At 41.9% G+C, this 19,039-nt stretch overlaps 1 protein-coding gene across 1 annotated transcript in view; it reads left to right on the forward strand.

The window, feature by feature from the left end:
• Positions 1 to 17,530, forward strand: part of galnt1 (UDP-N-acetyl-alpha-D-galactosamine:polypeptide N-acetylgalactosaminyltransferase 1) — a 27,339-nt gene extending 9,809 nt beyond the window's left edge. The window contains exons 2-13 of the mRNA XM_020607288.1: positions 1,234 to 1,373; positions 1,459 to 1,627; positions 8,623 to 8,789; positions 9,486 to 9,613; positions 9,712 to 9,791; positions 10,479 to 10,649; positions 12,494 to 12,611; positions 12,924 to 13,104; positions 14,897 to 15,036; positions 15,253 to 15,351; positions 15,551 to 15,685; positions 16,846 to 17,530. Of these exons, the coding sequence (XP_020462944.1) occupies positions 1,235 to 1,373; positions 1,459 to 1,627; positions 8,623 to 8,789; positions 9,486 to 9,613; positions 9,712 to 9,791; positions 10,479 to 10,649; positions 12,494 to 12,611; positions 12,924 to 13,104; positions 14,897 to 15,036; positions 15,253 to 15,351; positions 15,551 to 15,685; positions 16,846 to 16,992 (1,674 nt within the window). The 5' untranslated portion in view covers position 1,234 and the 3' untranslated portion in view covers positions 16,993 to 17,530. The remainder of the gene's footprint in view (positions 1 to 1,233; positions 1,374 to 1,458; positions 1,628 to 8,622; positions 8,790 to 9,485; positions 9,614 to 9,711; positions 9,792 to 10,478; positions 10,650 to 12,493; positions 12,612 to 12,923; positions 13,105 to 14,896; positions 15,037 to 15,252; positions 15,352 to 15,550; positions 15,686 to 16,845) is intronic.
• The last annotated feature ends 1,509 nt before the right edge of the window (positions 17,531 to 19,039 follow it).

Genomic DNA, 19,039 nt, shown 5'->3' on the forward strand with positions numbered 1-19,039 from the left:
ATTCTGTGTTTTTCTGTCAATATGGGGTGCTGTGTGTACATTAATGAGGAAAAAAATGAACTTAAATGATTTTAGCATATGGCTGCAATATAACAGAGTGAAAAATTTAAGGGGGTCTGAATACTTTCCGTACCCACCGTATATGCACTACATAGCTTTAACCTGATGGATCTGGTCAGTCTGCTGCATTGTTTGGGCACCAAACTATCTGGCTTCACAGACAGTCTGAAAAAAGACAAAGCTTGAGGGAACATACAAATCATCCCTCTTGTTTTCTGCTGTTCGTGGCACTTTGTGCTACCAGAATCCTATCAGGTGGAATTTAGAAATGCTGCTTTGCAGTTCTCCATGCTTTGTGGCTGCTTGGTAAAGCTAAACTAAGCTGTGCTAAGCTAGCTATGCACAAACACCTTTTTTCCCCCCCCAGGAGCACTAGAGAAATCACTATAGCCAAATTAATTTTCTCCCTCCTGCTTGTGCTGCTGCAACCTGAGGGATTGTTGAGGCAGAGAATCAGCCAGAGAGAGGAGAGATGGAGCTAGAGGAGAGAAGGAAAGGGAAGCAGGGGAATTTTAATGTGGCTCTGTCTGTCTCTCACTCCCTGCCAAAGGAAAGCAATTACTATTTCAACTCCTGTCTCTCTGCTGTGTGTGTGTGTGTGTGTGTGTGTGTAAGAGAGACAGCATTTTAGCACACAGGGATTTGGTATGTTAAATGTATAAAGGGTAGATTGGCTTGTACACTGCAGGGTATTTGGGAGCATACAGTGGATGTCTGTTTTCACAGTGTAACTTTGCTTGACACTTGAAAGCAGCTAAAGCAATGCTTAGACACCAAGAAATACCCACTCTAGAACACAAATGTCAATCTTCAGTGTGCATATAATGGTGCCTCACATAACCTCTTAGTTTTACTGCTTTTCTTCTGTAGTGATGGAAGAGAGAAATCCAAAAATGCATTGTGCCCATTATGAGGCGCTTGCTGAGTGGTGCTGAAAAATGGCTGATAGATAAGAACCAAACATTTGACAGACAGGTGAAAGGACAGGTGGAGGTGTTGAGAAGATTTTGCAGACCTGAGTAAGAGGTGGAGGTTGAAGGGAGATCTGCAAAGAAATGGAGAGTAATGAGCGGAGCTTTGGAAAAGCCTATGATTGTGTGTGCTGCTCCTGTCTCCTCACTATAGCCAGAGCTTAACTAGTTCTCTGTTCGTTTCTTTTCATTACATTTTTAGGATGCGGAGGTTTGCCTACTGTAAGGTGGTGCTGGCCACCTCTCTGGTGTGGGTGATGCTTGACATGTTCATCCTGCTATACTTCAGTGAGTGCAACAAGTGTGACGACAAGAAGGAGAGAGGACTGCCCGGTAGAGACGGTGGGTGCATGTTAACACACACACCTGTGATCAGAGCGACGTACTCTCGACATCCTCCCATCAACACTGTGTGTATGTGCTGCAGATACTCTGGCAAGACCAAGAGACGGGCCCGGTGAAGGGGGCAAGCCTGTTGTGATCCCTAAGGAGAGCCAGGAGAAGATGAAGGAAATGTTTAAGATCAACCAGTTCAACCTCATGGCCTCTGACATGATTGCACTCAATCGTTCACTGCTTGACGTCCGTCTGGAAGGGTGAGCAGTCTACCTGCAGCTAATCATCTTTCCTGTCACTCTTACTGCATTCATAAAGATCTTTTTAAATAGCTGTCGGTGGTATCATTACAAAATTTTCAGTACCAGTTTTCTAAAATACTGTAATTTTTAACAAAAAATCTTTACATAAATTACACATTTTGGTACATATCATTAGTTTTATTTTTCATTTCCTTGGCATTTTTGTGCAATCAAAGCAGTTTCATCACACAAAAAAACTGACGTTCTGTTAACAGTAACATCAGTAAATAAACATGTTGAACAGCATTTTTCAATACTTGACATTTTTCGCTTCTTGATGGTATTGAAATAGTTCAATCAATGCCATGAAAGTATCAGCACTATAGTGCACACAGTTGATCTATTATAATCCAAAAGCCTGACATCTGGTCTGGAATCTACACACTGTAGCCTGAGCAGCTGTTGTGCAATAAACATTAATTATAAATAACGATATGGAGTGAGACACATCTATGCGTACCTAAGTCAGGGTAACAACTATAATTATATCTCAGAATTATAATGGGGCTGGGCCCAAATATTCAGATATTCATTCACTGGGTAGGTGATCAGTTTTCAATTTTAGTATTTGATTATTTGAGACAGCAGGAAATTTCAATGCAGCCTAAGTCCAGCAATGAAGAGGAAAGAGAACATAATGGAGACAGCTTGGTCCGATGATGCTCACATGTCTGAAAATGTTAGAGCAGCTCTCTAAATAAGCCTACACATTACTCGGATAGGCCACCAGATATTCTAAATCTAAATGGTGACTTTCTTGCCTGAAAAAAAAATCATAAGACCAATTTTCGGATGAAAGATTCACAGGTCAGTAAATCATAAGCGAAACATTGTTAAAGCACAAATGACACCTCGTGTAGTAAGGCAAAGAGACAATGAGCTGCAACCAAATCTATATCAGGATGAGCTGTTTTCATGAAATAGCTTATGTGCAGCCAGCTGTAAGATGGTTACGCAGGGATGTCTGAATGATGCCCTGAGTAAAATCCCTTGTGTGTGAATGACAGAAATTCAATTCAGTTTAATTTGTATACCCCCAATTCACAACAGTTCACTCAGGGCACTTTACATAATCAGGCCTAGACTTTACGCTATTATAGGGAAAACCCAACAAATCCCCCTTGACCAAGCACTTGGCCCCAGTGGGGAGGGAAACTCCCTTTAACGGAAGATACCTCTGACAGACCCCGGCTCTTGGTGGGCGGCCTTCTGCCTGGACCGCTTGGGGTGAATGGATAGAGGAGAGAGAAAGAAGAAAAGCATCAGGACGCAACAGGTTATTATGGTGCCATGAAATATCAGAAGAAGAAGAAAAGCTGTTGCTTTAATGGACTGATGAAGCAGCAGTGTTACGTATCTCATGTCTGAAAAGGCCTATACTGTAGAAACAGGTTGCGGTGTAATCTCCGCTGTGACCCCTCCCCGATGAATATTTGGATATTTGCTGGTTAATACTATCTAAATTCTGAAGCCATTCGGGACCGTCCTAAATTAAGTGTTTTATTAAAGCACGTCCCTGTGAGCCTTCTGGCTTGACTTTCTCCCTGCCCTCTGTAGGGAGCCATGGAAAGCCAATAAACTCAATAAATCCATGTATCTTCTGCAGAGCTTTGTTGAAAACAGTTTTTGTATAGAGGATTTCTGCTATCAATGTGGTGAAGATTGTTTGTCTGGCCACTGTCCTTTAAGCTCATCAGGAGCTGCTAACAGATCAACAGATGTTCTGATGATAGATGTGCTGAACAGAAGTTGAACAAATCCGGTGATTAGTAGCACGTGTGTGCTGCTCACTTTCTCTTTTAATGTGGATTCCCAGTAATAATGTTGCTAAAGCTCATAATCTCTTATTTCTTTGTGAGCTCCCAGTGACACCAGAGAACATTAATATACAAGAAACAAAAAAGCGCAGTGTGACCTACGGTCACCATATATGATTTTGAGGATGTGGGATGACTGGTCCAGTCAATGAGTTACCAGTCAGCCTGTACAGCTTCACACTTACAGATTTTGGTTCATTTGTAAAGTCAATGTGAACATGAACCAGACCTGAAGTAAAAGGCAACAGTACAAATAATTGTTTTTAATTTTGGTCTCAAACATTTAAACCAAAGTGTGAAAGCAGTGACTCTTTATTTTACTATGTTTCCACTCTGAACATACTACAGACTCAAAACCTGTGTAGAATTAGTATGTAGCATGGACGTGGGACACAGCAAGCCAGTACATTTATATGGTGTTAGTGGGTGTTACTATATGGTCTATCCAGTGACACATGACTAACTCTAAATAATGTCAACAATCCTTCCTTTCTGTCTGTCCTATCTAATCAAACTGCATTTCTCTCCATAACTAATAGCCCGTTGGTTCCTTCCCTTTCCAACAGGAAATACGTCACATTAACCCTCCTGTTATGTTGCAGGTCAAATTGACCCACGAACATAACTGCTTTAAATGAGACAAATATTTGATATGAAGGAATGAACGTAACAGGAGGGAACCCTCCTGTTATGTTCATTTCTCAGGTGATGCCTGCTCAGCATGTATGTTCGTGGGTCAGTTTGACCCGCAACATAACAGGAGGGTTAAGGAAGTAATGATGCCAGTCCTTGAGAATAACAGCCGATTGACCTCTGGTGCACCACACCTTAATCTCAGTGCCTTGTAGTTTTATTAGCATGCAAAGAAACTAATGGTTAGAAAGTAGCTGTCTGCCCCTTTTTTATTTTGCTTTAGTGATGCTACCCTATTGCATGTCCTTTTCCTCTGTATAATGAGGAGTTTAGTGTTCAGACAGGCAGAGAGATGAGCAGTCCATCCAACAGACAGGCCTGCATCCAGCCAGCAGATTGAAAGATACGTCAAGTTTAGATCAAGCAGGTGGAAACCAGTTTGGTCTCTCATTCCCATTTGCTCCTTTTTTGCTTCAGGAAAAAGGAGCATATATAGATTAGTAATGAAGGTTTTGAAAAAGATAAACAGAGAGACTGACAGATGCAAGACTGACAGGCAGGGGCACACGCAACACCAGACAGGCAGGAAAGAAAGAGGACATTGATCCGTGAAATGGGTTTTAGTCTTTGAGTGAGAGTTGATTACTAGGTGTGTTTTCACTCAGCCTTTTTGCCGTCTATCTGCTTTTCCAATTAGGAGATAAGACCGAGTCAATATCAAGCAATGGAATGTGTGCCTCTGTGCGTAGGCACACGCACGATGCTTGTTCTTGTGTGTGTGGATTGGCAGTTTTAGGGAAACTGAATGAATTCATCATAAACAAGAAGGTCACCATTAGCTGAAACCGTGAAGCAGAAACTCACTGATAGATTATTTTCGTCACTGTCAGCAGTGCAGTTGCTGAATGTACAACCCCAAATCAGAAAAAGTTGGGATGGTATGTAAAATCCAAATTAAAAATGAAAATAGTGATTTTTAAATCATCAGTGTCTTGTATTACATTGAAAACAATACGGCAGCACATTATTTGATGCGACACCTCATCAGTTTTATTCTTTGTTCCAAATAAACACTCACTCCATTTCTGATGGCTGCAACAAATTCCAAAAAAAAGGTCAGGACAGTAAAGTATTTACCACAGTGTGATGTTGCCATTTCTCTTCACAACACTTAAAACATGTTTTAGATTTGTCATTATGACAAGTCAAGCCTGTGTGTGTGTTTGAGTGTCTGGCAGTGCTTATGTTTTATACATGAGTGAGCTACACTTTCCATCACCACACCTTACAGAAAACTTGATATTTTCTCCTTCTTTTAGATCTGCAACATTTTTAATGAGAACGTATATACAGATACTTGTGCGCATGTGTGTCTTGTTGCAAGCTGTTTAATCAGAAGCAGTCTGCCCACCCATCCTAACTATCCCCAGATTCCTCTGGCTAGAGAAACAGCCTGTAAGTCATTACCCGGATTTGCTGTTGCCAAATGTTGCTCCACCGCCGACAGTTTGTATACACAGGATTTGAACCCAGTCCTCACGTTTTAAAATCCAAGTCATGTGACACAGTGACATTTGTGCATATGTCAACTCATGTTAGTTGGGTGGAAGCACGGTTCAGCTACACAGTAAAGACTGTAAAAGACTGTATTTGGAGAACCGAAAGTCTTTGTTAAACTGAGCTAAAAGAAATAATGAAGTGATGTGTATAAAAGTTGAAAGAGTCCAAGGGTGTCTCTGTTTTTACAGTGAATCATCATGTGTTCTCATCAGCCTCCCTTCCTTGAAGGGAGTAGGGGCATGCACACCACAGCCTGAAAACCAGTGTGTGTTACTTAAGATGCTTCAGAGGCAGCTGCAGGATGGAGTATATTCTTGACCTCCTCTCCTCTGTCGCTGTTACATCGTTTCTGTCAGAGGGAGGTTTCAGTTTTGTCATCAGTATAAAACAGGTTGAGCTGTATATATGCGTATATATACTCTATATGCTTCAGCTGTGAAGGACGTGTCCCTGGAGGCTGCAGTGTTTCTTGACCTTACAATGTGTGCCTCTGTCTCCTGTCAGTTTAATGTGTTCTCCATTAAAACTGAGTTATTTCATTATTGGAGAGGAGCATTTAACATTCATTTGCAATTGGAGGAGTCCATATTTTGTGCCATCTGTTGTGCAAATCAATCCATCTGCAATATGTGTTATTCCCTGTGCTGTCTGTTCAGAAATGAATTGTTAATTTTGGTTGGAGATTACAGAAGACTCATATGGCTTAAAAATGGCATCTTATTTACAGAGTCCTTTTATACATGACTATTGCAGTGTAGGATATGAATGTGTCCTTATCTATGCAGCATCTACTGTAGTCTGCATGACCCTGAAATGAAAATGTCTAAAATATCAGTCACTCTTTAGTAGGAATCCGCAAATTGAAAGACTGATTTTGTTGGCCATTGATGCTGCAAGCTAGGTAGGAATGATATGGATGCAGTAGGGACGTAACAAAATTTGTAATTTCATGATATTGCAATAGAAAAAAAATGTCTCTAATGCCATAGGACTATGACAGTATCTAATTATGGTTATTTCATTAGCATACCCGCGTGCTGGTGGTAGAATTTGAAACTGACATAGCGGATGTGCCATCTACTTTTAGAGCAGCTGTGTGGGAGTGTTTCAGTTCTGTTTCAAGAAGTGACACAGGCAAAAAGGAAACTAACAAATGCTGAACAGTTTGCAAATACTGCTGTACAAAGGCAATACTAGCCCCATATAGGACTGAGTCCCAGATACGTCTCTTGTATAGAAAGGTCAGGACACGACTGTGCACAACACTTTAACAAAGATGGGCAAACATATCAGACGCACATAGGCCCAGCCACACTCAGTCATCTTTTGGAAAAAGTAGACCATAATGTTTGAAAAACACCTTCTGTAAAGACCTTACCTTCTCCTCATTCTGGTGCGCTAAGCAGCAGTTTGCTCCTGGTGGTCAGGGGTGGGGGGGCTACACGCTTCAACTGGTCCAGGATTGAGAACCTGACCACCGGTCGGCACAGCCACCAAACAGAAAAATTTAAACCTGCTGAGGGTGTAGTAAAGCACGGATGTTCCACTGCGAGTGTGACTTGTTTTATTTACAAGATCCACCTACTGAAATAAGGCATTATTTAATTTTAACTCATAAAAGGACTGCTACTGTCTGCTGCATTAGCTTATACAAAATTATGCAGATTTATTATTTAATGAAGCGTGTTTTTCATCTTTTTTTTTTTTCTTCACTTTTTGTGATAAATATTGTATCTTGGACTTTTTATTGTGGCAATATTATACCATGGGTTTTTGGTATCATACATCCTTAGGATACAGTGTTCTCATACAGTATATAATGTATTCTAAAAGTGATATATATCATAGAATACAACAGTAGGTATAATGGGAATTTAGTAGGCTGGGCTACTTACTTCAAACATCTCTGCAAGCAGGTTTTCATACTAAAATAAAATAAATAACATGCTAGTAGTAATTAGTAAACCTCAATCAGTGGCCACCTGAAACATAAACTATAAGTATGCTTTAGGCATCGTTCAGGTGTCATTTGTTTTATATTGCAAACTCACCAGTATTGATAACTATTTAAGTAAATCTGTGACCCAGTCTTCACTGATGCCCATCTTCTGTCCACTCATGCCTGCTCTCCTCTGTTAGACACTTACATCTTTCTCTGTCTCTCAGCAAGAGAGTTTAATATGTGTGCTCTGCACTGCTGTGATAATGACTTGCACTCTAATTAGCATCACTAATCAGCTGTCATCTTGCTGACCCACTATTTTTCTGTGTCTCTGTCTAAATTTGGGGATATACACTTGGTTGCTTGCCCATTATGCACTCTCAATATTCTTTGTATGAAGCCATTAAAACTGTGAATTATTTTTCATACGGCCATAATTGATGGTTCCATGACTGACTAATGCGATTTAGTTTACGTTGTCATGTCTATTTCCCTCATGTTCAGCTCTTTGTGGACTCACTTCAGCTGCAGCTCTGTCTGTAGCAGTCTCTTACAATCAGACAGAGGCTGGGCTGTGATGTCTCTACTAGAGTTTTTTTTTCCTCTGTCAGTTCAGCTTTGTGTCTTCAAAGCCTACAGCTCTTTGTCTAACCACATCTGTGTTGGGGTCTGATGCAATTCACACACACTTGATGTTCTTGTACCCTGTGAAGTTGTGTTGTTTTGATACTTGTCATTAGAAGAATTGTATGTATTATATAGTTGCATGCTAAGTGTTTTGTGTATCATTCCACTTTGAAAGCAGGCTCTGTCACAGTGTATATATATTTATTAATAGATTCTTTTTTTTTCTGTCTCACTGCGTATTTTCTTGTCTTACAAAAATGCAGTGAGAGCCAATTCCTTGTGTGTATAACATCCTTGGCACATAAAGCTGATTCTGAATCTGATGTTTGTGCCGTTCACTATGTCATTCTGATTGTTTTGTATTCCCTCCGTAGGTGCAAAAACAAGTTATACCCCGATAATCTTCCTCGTACCAGCGTGGTGATTGTATTTCATAATGAGGCGTGGAGCACACTGCTGCGGACCGTCCACTCTGTCATCGACCGCTCTCCACACACATTGCTGGAGGAGATTGTCCTGGTGGATGATGCTAGTGAGAGAGGTATACAGACGCATACACTAACACACACACTGCAGATAATTCCCTCAGAGCCTCTTGTTTGAGGCTTGGTCTTTTTTTTATAGCAAGAATGTATGATTTGGTGTGTGTGTGAAGCAATGTTTTTGCATGTGTGCGTCTGCGCTGGTGCCCAACAGCCAGACAGCACATGCTATATGGACTCCATGTGCACTCCACCCTCTCCAATGCTGTTAATCTCTGTTTGAGGAAGATTAGGTTTTTAATTCCGCAGCTGCAGGGATTACACTCTGTTATTACCTTTAGTCCCCCACCCACCCGCCACCACACAGCTCCGTTTCACCATGTTGGGCGACAGGGTGGATGGCGCATGTTAGAGAGCTTGTGTGTGCCAGGTATTACTCACAGTGTGGGGACTTGGCCGGCCTCGTGGGGATCAGATGTTGAATGACAACTTGGTTTTGAGGTTAGGATAAGTTTAGGGTTAGGATAGTTACTGTAAAGTCCCCATGAGGAATGAAAACAGGTGTAAATGAGTGCAAGGGGGAGAGCTCTCTGCAGATAGGATGGGTGTCTGCAGCAACTCTTAGCTTTGATCTCTGTTGCTATAGAAGAAATAGGTTAGAGCATTGGCCAGGAATCCAGTGTCTGACTTTGGTGTGGGCTTATATGTGTGTTGTATTCTTTTTATTCTCATATGTGTTTATTTATGTGTTTCAGATTTCCTCAAACGGCAGTTGGAGCAGTATGTCAGAAGGCTTGAAGTCCCTGTCAGAGTGGTGAGGATGGAGCAGCGGTCCGGTCTTATCCGTGCTCGCCTCAAGGGAGCATCCATTTCCACTGGCCAGGTGTGTGTATGTGCATATATGCGACATCCACTACCCAGTGACCTGTTCTCCATATGGTATGTGTGCACTGCTGCGTTTGTCTTCTCTCTGTATTCTAGGTCATAACCTTTCTGGATGCTCATTGTGAATGTACCACAGGGTGGCTAGAGCCTTTGCTTGCCCGTATCAAGCAAGACAAGTAAGACACACATCTACATGAAAGACGCACGCACACACACACACACACACACACACACCACCTCAGAGCATAAAAAACAAAAAAAAAATCAATAAACTGCTGTTGAACCTGCAGGGGGCTTGCCCTTGTCTTTATATAATGCTTAATTCCTCATCCTCTGTTTACTGCTTCCCACAAGCAGGTACTCACACACACACACACACACAGAGTTTATGTTTCGTAGTCCATGGGGACTTTACATCGACTTATGTGCATTTCCTGTAGACTAACCCTAACCTTAACCAGAACCATTACTTGCCTAACCCTAACCTTAACCTTAACCTCATCCTAACCCTAAACCATGTTGCCACCCTAAAATTCAATTTCTTGCCCATGGGGACCTCAATTTAGGTCCCCACCGTGAAATGGGTCCTCATGAGTTGGTATGGAGTCAGGAAGAAGTCCCCACGTAGCAGGAAAAACACGTCCACAAACACACACACAGACCAGCACTTAAGGTTTAAGAAGATGTAATGAGTGGTGGCTGATGGGAAGTCACAGCACAGTCCATTGTTTAAATGTAGTTATTTCTGGAGGTGGCCCGCCTTGCAGATGAGCATTTAGACCAGCAAAGGTTATGAACAGCAGGCTGCTGTACTGTATGTGTGTACAGGTGGATTACTGTGTATGTGTTCCTGTTTGCTGTAGGAAAACAGTGGTGTGCCCCATCATCGATGTGATCAGCGACGATACATTTGAGTACATGGCAGGATCCGATATGACGTATGGAGGCTTCAACTGGAAGCTAAACTTCCGCTGGTATCCTGTACCCCAGAGAGAGATGGACCGTCGCAAAGGAGACCGCACGCTGCCTGTCAGGTGGGTGATGCAGCAGGACAAGCCTACAGCTGGAGCATCCGAGTTTGACTTGCATTATTAAAGTGTCCTTCGGTGTCCCCGTAACCCTTGACCTCCATCTTGTGGCAAATAAAAAGAGAATTTACCCATAGGAACAGCACTGACTCATTAGTAATATACCACATCCTCATAATTACTCTAGGAGTCAGCTGTTTAAAATATCATGAGCTTTAGCACTGATGATAGGCATTCGCAGCTTATGTGTTCAGAATAATCATACTTCATTTAATTTTCAGCAGTGTGTTCTCAAGGCAGACAAGCTGAAAGAATACAGTGAACTTTCCTCTGTAGCTGGAGTCAAGTTGTTTATGTAAGATTCTGTGTAATTCTGTTTCTTATATCATTTGTCATGGACTGGAACTTGGAAGTAAAATCAAGAGCTTATTTTGTGCCTGTCCATCATTTCTTCTTCCTGCTCTTGTTTCTAAGCATGCTTGACGCATTATTCAAGGTCACATGCATAATATAACTTGTGTAACAATGTGTGACCCTGTTTGTGTGTGTTTTTCACAGCTCTGCATGACAAATTTTTCCTAAGGGTGTCTTGTAACTGGCCTAAAAATCAAAAAGTGGGTTGTAGTGTTAGAGCAGGAAATTAGGAAGCACTTTTCACTAATGACATGATTTACATAGACCTTGTCCTGTCACAGAGTAGTTACACATTATTATTAAAAGCTATTTCAGGTTGATTCTGGTTTTCAGTCGAGCAGCAGAGTAGTTCACATAGTAGAGAATGTGCCTGTGTTAAATCAGTAGAGTATGCTGATGCAATTTTTGTTTTGGTGTTAAATGGTCGTTAATATGATTACTTAGGGAATTGCTCTTGATTAGCAAATGTATAGCAAGCTGTGGGCTTGTTGCTAGAGTCACAGTGCAGAAGGAAAGCTCAGCAGCTGAAGTAGTTATTGCCTCATCTAACTTGTAATTTACAGTACTGTGTGGAATTTTGAGGACACTAAAAATTTCTGTTTATAGCTACGGGACAGAAAAGACAGAGGTCTTATGAAAAATCCTCTGGCAGTGTGTCCATTAGAGCTTATGTAGATGACAATTTACTACTTTTATTTACAGCTTTAGTTGCTTTATTTTGTCATTATGGTAGTGTTTGTCACTGTGTCTTTTAGGTAATTAACCATTTAGGCAGATGTGTTTAAATTGTGTTAATGATTCTCTGCAAATTAGTAGTTTTGTTTGTTTTTACTATGATGTAAATTGTAAATAGTGAGTTAACTGAAATCTGGCAAGTTTAGAGAACTTTTTCAGTTTTCAGTTAAAAGAAAAGCACACGTCTCTTAATGTTAAATAATAATTTAGCTGTTTTAGTTTGAAGTGCTGTTTAACAAGCACATTTGTTTTGCTCTACCTCTGCTTATTATTTCCCACTCTTAGCCAAGTGGTGCAAACAAACCATCACCCTGTGTGCACTCAGGATATGTCTCATCTGTGTTTGTTGGTTTGTATGCAGGGTACATTGGTACGTGAGCTTAGATGTCAAATGAAAGCAAAAGCAGGCTGTAAGGAAAACAAGCATGATGCATGACAGAGGAAACCATTCTGTGAGGGGGAGAACCTACAGGCCATTAAACACTGACGTGACCATCACAGCAACAGTGAACAAAGTGAGCAGAAAAACAGAAAATGAAAAGAAAAAAAAAACAGGAAAACAGCAGAGAACAGGGGGTGAGAGCGGTGAAATATAAAACTCTGATGGGATTTGTAGATAGTGTGTGACCTTTAGAAAGCAGCGAATGAGGTGGCACTGATTCACTTCACTCCCAGTTCATCATGCGCAACTGTTTCTCCAGGACTCCCACCATGGCAGGCGGCTTGTTCTCTATAGACCGAGACTATTTCCAGGAGATCGGCACGTATGACGCAGGCATGGACATCTGGGGTGGAGAGAACCTGGAAATCTCTTTCAGAGTGAGTGAACACACCCGCAGCCAGTGACATTACTTTATTCTTCCATTTACTGGCAGGCACTCAGGAATGTCTGCTTGGGTTCAAAAGCACACATTGCACTTGCAAGTTTGACTAAAATGTTGCCTTGACTAATATTTTGTCAGCCGTCATCCTGACTGGCTCTCAGTCACATTTAATCAGTCGCAGATTGCTGCTGTCACAGTCTGCATCATCCGTCCCCCGTAGAGTTCACTTTTAAGCCTTTGCTCATTCAGCGATCAGCCATGTGTCTTCTGCACAGTTTATTGTACATGTGTATGTTGGTGTTCACAGATCTGGCAGTGCGGCGGGACTCTAGAAATTGTCACATGCTCTCATGTGGGTCACGTGTTTAGAAAGGCGACGCCCTACACATTTCCTGGTGGAACGGGACAGATCATCAACAAAAACAACCGCCGCCTGGCAGAAGTGTGGATGGATGAATTTAAAAACTTCTTCTATATCATCTCTCCCGGTGAGCGCGACTGTGTGAGCTTTGGTGCTCATGCAAGTATGCATGTATGTGTTCATGCATGGAGGTTAATCTTTGTAGCAAGTGTGCTCTGTCCATTAACCTGGTGACAGTGTGATATTGCAGTGGTGACCCAACAGTGTGGAACAGGGGGGTGGCGAGTAATTTCACACTATGACTCATCTGTTAACTCACATAAACATTCCCCACACTCGCACATGCTGGCAAAGGAGCGACAACCAGAAGTAAAGAAAAACGCCCTGAACAGAGACGTTTTTAGATGAGAAGCACCTTGTGGATTTTTTTTCTAACTCACTCACACACTCATCTGCATTTAGGGTGGTTTCACATTAGGGCCCCACACCTGGATCTGAGCGCACTTGACTCCAAAGTCTGGTTCATTTGGATCAGTGTGAACACAAGCATACTGGACTCAGCAACATGCCCAAGTCCGCTTAAAGGCGGACTCGAGCTCAGTTCATGTGTACTTAAGTACAGTCCACAGGTCAACGCAACCGTGCTCAAACAAGAAAGTGGGCTTCTATGTGACGTCGTAACTATTCGACTCTGATTAAACATTAACTAACGTGGCTGTGAACATATTGATGGAGGAAATAGGCAGTTTTAAGAGTTGACACAGACTTTAAATCAAAACTAAAACTCATTCACTTTTACCAAAAAACTTTTCCTAGTTTTTGACCTCACCTACAGTACAGTAAAGAAATGGCCATACCATGGATGTATTAAGGGAGAATTGGATACTGGATTACTTGGCAGCACTTACTTATTTATAAAAGTTGCTCAGTAGCGCATACTCCAAAAAACTTCTTTATGCGTCCGGATTCCAGCCATACATATTACCAGGATGTTGTGCATGCTTCTGTACTTTTGGGCCCATCAAGCGTGCACACTTGAGTCGAGCCTAGTCTCACTTTTGGGCGTGCACACTTGAGTCGAGCCTAGTCTCCCTCCAGACAAGTCGACTGATTTCCAGTTGGCTCCAAGCACACACGATTGTAATAAAATAAGTGTCCACAGCTAAACTAGACTTTCCAAATGATATTGGACCCAACTAATCGCATTTGGATGAAAAGAGTCACTATGTGGGGTCTGTGACACCATTATACAGCTGCTCCTTTTCCAATGATTCTCTATGGGAAAATGTTTTTGGGGCCACCAGTGTGTGTGGCAGGGTGAATACAGAGGTTGTAATACAGTGGTTTGGCCGCTACATCAGATTTGTTTTACAGCCCAGCACTGTTCCTGTACATTGCGTTAGAGTACCTGTTTCCTGCTCTTCCTATTGCTTTGCAGCCCAGCACTGTTCCTGTACATTGTGTTAGAGTACCTGTTTCCTGCTCTTCCTTCATTCAGCCAGCAGAACTGTTCTCTCATAGCTCAGTCAGCGGCCAGTGAGAAGTGGATTATCTCACATATCTTCTGAAAGTAGGTCTTTATTGGAATCTTTTGTACCAGTCATTGCTGAATGCCGACCTCAGCCCTTCTGCAAAGGGGCAAGTTCCCTGTAAAGGTAGCTTTGATGTTCAGCAAATAGATTTTTATTGGTGTAGCCTTCAACATTAGGCCTTTTCAAGTATTTGATCATCAGACAAATGAGCAGTTCCATGATATTGGGGGTGTTCTTGGGTGTTTCAGGTCCACTTGTGGCCTTTAACACGTATATGGAAAAATACATCTAACCGCTATTCAACAGATACAGGTGTAAATGTTTGGTGCCATAGTTGTAGACCTCCATGTCATTTTCATGTTTGTGTGTTTGTGTGTGCCGATGTAGGAGTGACCAAAGTGGACTATGGTGACATCACGTCTCGCACAGGCCTCAGACAAAAGCTTCAATGTAAACCCTTCAGTTGGTACTTGGAGAACGTCTACCCAGACTCCCAGATCCCCAGACACTATTACTCCCTGGGAGAGGTAGCTTCACACATGCCCACACACACATAACAATGTCTGACTCACAAAAGTTAGATGCCATATTTCACTGGACAACAAACTGGCACAGATGTGATTCACTGCCTTTAGGCTAAAATCCAAGAGGATGAAATGTATCTAAGGCAGTTTGAATTAAAAAAGGTGTGGTTTTATGTTCAGTTATGTTCTTACTGTGGTTTTTGTGCATATTCGGCTCAGATCCGTAACGTGGAGACCAACCAGTGCCTGGACAACATGGCCCGCAAGGAGAATGAGAAGGTCGGCATTTTCAACTGCCACGGCATGGGAGGCAACCAGGTAAAAGAGGAACAAGACAGATCAAGAAACAATGTAAATAAACTAGTGATGAAACAGCAGAAGAGATAAACAAAAGTGTTAATTATCACTAGTTACTGTTGGCCAGTGCTACAGTCATTGCTGGCAGTTGTAGTGAAAGGAGTGCGAGAAGAGAGATGGGAAAGATTTCAAATCAGGAAACTGTTTGTGTGATGTGTAGGTTTTCTCTTACACGGCCAATAAGGAGATCAGGACAGATGACTTGTGTCTAGATGTTTCCAAGCTAAATGGACCTGTCATGATGCTCAAGTGCCACCACCTTAAAGGCAACCAGCTGTGGGAGCACGACCCTGTGGTGAGTGGAAGAAATAGTGAAAATGTGCATGTTCAAATCTTGCAAAGTTGTCAGAATTTTACAAAAATATATAAAAAAAATTCCACTGCACACCAGCGATGTCAAGGTAATCTTTATTTATTTTTTAATTTGTGCTCATAACTACAAATTTGCGAGTAACACATTTCGCATTGTGGCTTCCTCAGGCTCACTCATGAAGCCACAGTGCAAAATGCGTTGTGTCCTGCTCCTCCTTGGCACCTGGTTGGATGGATGAACAACCGCCATCTTCAACTTTGCACAGAATTATTTTATCTGTGGCTTAGAAATGAGTTTTTATGCCTCTGCACCGGCAATGTCTGAGCAAGTGAAGAAGAGTTGTTAGATGTGTATTAGAAATGTCCCGAACCCATACTAGGAATCGTATCAGCACCAGTCCGGGCATTTTTCACAGGATTGGTATCGGCCAGAATAAAACCTAATTCCTAAGCCGCAGCCGCCACCAACAGTAGTTGGTGTCTGTAGTGCTAAGAGTGTGTTGTCCAGCTCCCAGTTACTCCTTTATTCATATCAATAATTGAAGAAAATAAACTTAGTATTTTGGAACCAGGACCTGATCCAGTATTTGGATCAAGAAGCTACTGAAACATATAGTGTGCCAATACAGGGGACCAATAAACTGGATCCCTAATGTCTGTACTTACCACAGATGTTATTTTTAAATCATGTTTTTAGTTCTAGTTTTTTTTTTTCTGCTTTCAATAGTTTCTTATTAAGTAAAAAAACGAATGGACAGAGTTTTTAAGATTAAAAATATAATATGCTCTGAGTTTTCCCAGTACATTCAAACAGAACATCTTTCGCCAACTGTCATTTCAGTCAGTGGGATATTTATTGCCTCCAGTTTTAGGGAGACTGAGACATTACCCAACCCAGCCACAGAAACTGTGGGTGGGTTGAGGAGCTGGCTGACACACTGAGCCAAAATTAAACTATGGCTCAAAATTAAAGTCTGGGAAAAATAACATGGTAATTGAAATCAAAGATACAGGGATCCTTGTGTACAAATGTACTGTTTGAGTAAAGATTTATTTAGTGTCCAAGTGAATTCAAATGAACCGGTCAGAAGCCTGATTTGCATCTCCTCACAAAAACCCGCTCTGTGTTTCCCCGCCATGCAGAAGCTGACTCTAGTCCACGTCAACAGTAACCAGTGTCTGGACAAGGCCAGCGAGGAGGACAGCCAGGTGCCCAGCGTCAGAGACTGCACACACACACGCTCCCAACAGTGGCTGCTGCGCAATGTCACACTACCAGAGGTCTTCTGACCACACTCTGCGCACTCACATACATACATACACAAACACACACACACACACACACACACTCTCACACTCACACAGTGGCCCAGAGTAAGCGATCTGGAATGGACGTGTTTATTAAAATTGGGCATCAGGAAAGGAAAGACTTCCCATGAAGGGATTTGGGAAAAGAGGAGGATGGATTGGATGGTACTACCTCTGCCAGAGATCAGAGGGAGGAGTGTGTTAGACCCTCCGTAGAGCAGGGAGAGAGGAAAGACTCCCTCTAGGAGACAATGGCTGTTTTCTCACATTTGGGGGGGGGGTTTTTGTTTGTTTGTTTTTTTTTTACAAGAGATTTTAACAGCAGAGAGTGACTCTCCTGTGCGTGAACATGAGACCGGCCGGTGAAGTCGAGGTTCTGCACTCACAGCTTCCCTGGACATAGCAGTCCAACCCTCAACTCATCACTTAATGTCAACTGCCTCTTATGAGAGAGTGTGTGCACTTATTTGTGTGTGTATATGAATGTGTGTGTATGTTTTGAGAGGGGGGTGAATTTCTGTTTTTTTTTTTTTTTTTTTTCCTGATCAGTTGGAATTGAAATGTTTAAAAGCTGGTGAACTATGAAGAAGTATGCATGAGTAGGTGTGTGAGAGAATGTCATGTTTGCTTGTGTGTGAGCCCCTCCTACAATCTCACAGCTGTGTATGTCTCCCTCTGGTGTTAATCCTCAACATCTCACCCCACCGACTGAAGCCTCCTCACTGAGGAATATTCAAGGGACTGCACACAAAAAAAAAACATGCTGAACACAAGGATCTGAAGTCTGCCATCAGCAGAGACTTAGAGAAAATGGTGTTTGTTATATCTTGAGATTTCTATGTCTAGTTTTTACATGGCTTTGTCTGTTTCTACAGTCCTGTGAGAGTGCCACACAGCAGTAACCCTAGTCTGTCCCATAGTCTGTCCGTCTCTGTCTTCTTTGATGATGTGTATCATAGAGCTAACACACACAGGAGTCTGCGTATGTAACCAATGTTCACTGCCTAATGTAGTGCTAAACAGAGGGAGCTCTCCTAGAAGGCACTACATAGTCTTACAAACATGTATACATATAGGAGAAAGGCTGCATGAGCCTGATACTTTAATCCAGTTTGTCATATCTTCTTCTCAATGACCTCTTAAAACATACACTCCAAGGGCTTCTTTCCTCTAATGGAGTGTGGAGGTGTTGGTGTGAGTATGAAGGTGCGCCCATCAGCTCCCTGTTTACTAGAATAAACAGCTCTCAGATTCTTCAAGAGCCTGTAGCATAGACCGACAGCAGATCAGTGAACTCCTAGTTCTGCTGTATAAAAAGCTCAGAAGTTGTTTTTACTTTTTAAACCAACCCGAGTCTTCACACTCTCCTGAAGATATACTATCTACAGTAGGAAAGGACGCCAGGAAAGCAGCTATTAGAATATCAAAATGATGCCGTGGAGCTGTGGTAAAAGTATTAAGTAGGGACCGAATAGCAGCCGAAGGGAGTGAAAGGGTTCACCTGTGGGTTACAAAGAGTGCAGCAGCAGCAGGTGACATACAGTATCTTTGTCCGTACTGCATATCTCTCTTTACAAGCTCACCTGTAGTATTTCACTTTTCATATCTCAGTGAACCAGACGGCAGAACAGTCATTTCAACCATCGTGCTTTATTGCTGTCCTTATTCTTTTATGGTTTCACTCCTGTGACTACGAGTCGGGGCAGGAGAGGTGAGTGCATAAAGGTTTTAACCATTTCCAACTCCTCCAGTGGAGGAAGGGTTTACACATAGGACGCATCATTAGTTCATCTTTGTTGTGGATACAGTGAGATGAGACCATTGAATGATTTTTTTTTTTTTTTTTTTTTTTTTGTTTGTTTGTTTTTTTCTGTTTTTTTTTTTGTTTGTTTGTTTGTTTCCAGGTTTGAGCGAGTGACTGGTCAAGAAGTGTTTCTTGTTTTGTTCTCAGTGAGACAGAGGGAGTGTATTGATTGGTCTGATTTTGGGGAGGAGGCGGGTGTTTGAAGTTAACTGACATGTCCTGACT

The sequence above is a fragment of the Monopterus albus genome, unplaced genomic scaffold, assembly GCF_001952655.1.
Source record: "Monopterus albus unplaced genomic scaffold, M_albus_1.0 scaffold84.1, whole genome shotgun sequence".
Taxonomy (NCBI): Eukaryota; Metazoa; Chordata; class Actinopteri; order Synbranchiformes; family Synbranchidae; genus Monopterus; species Monopterus albus.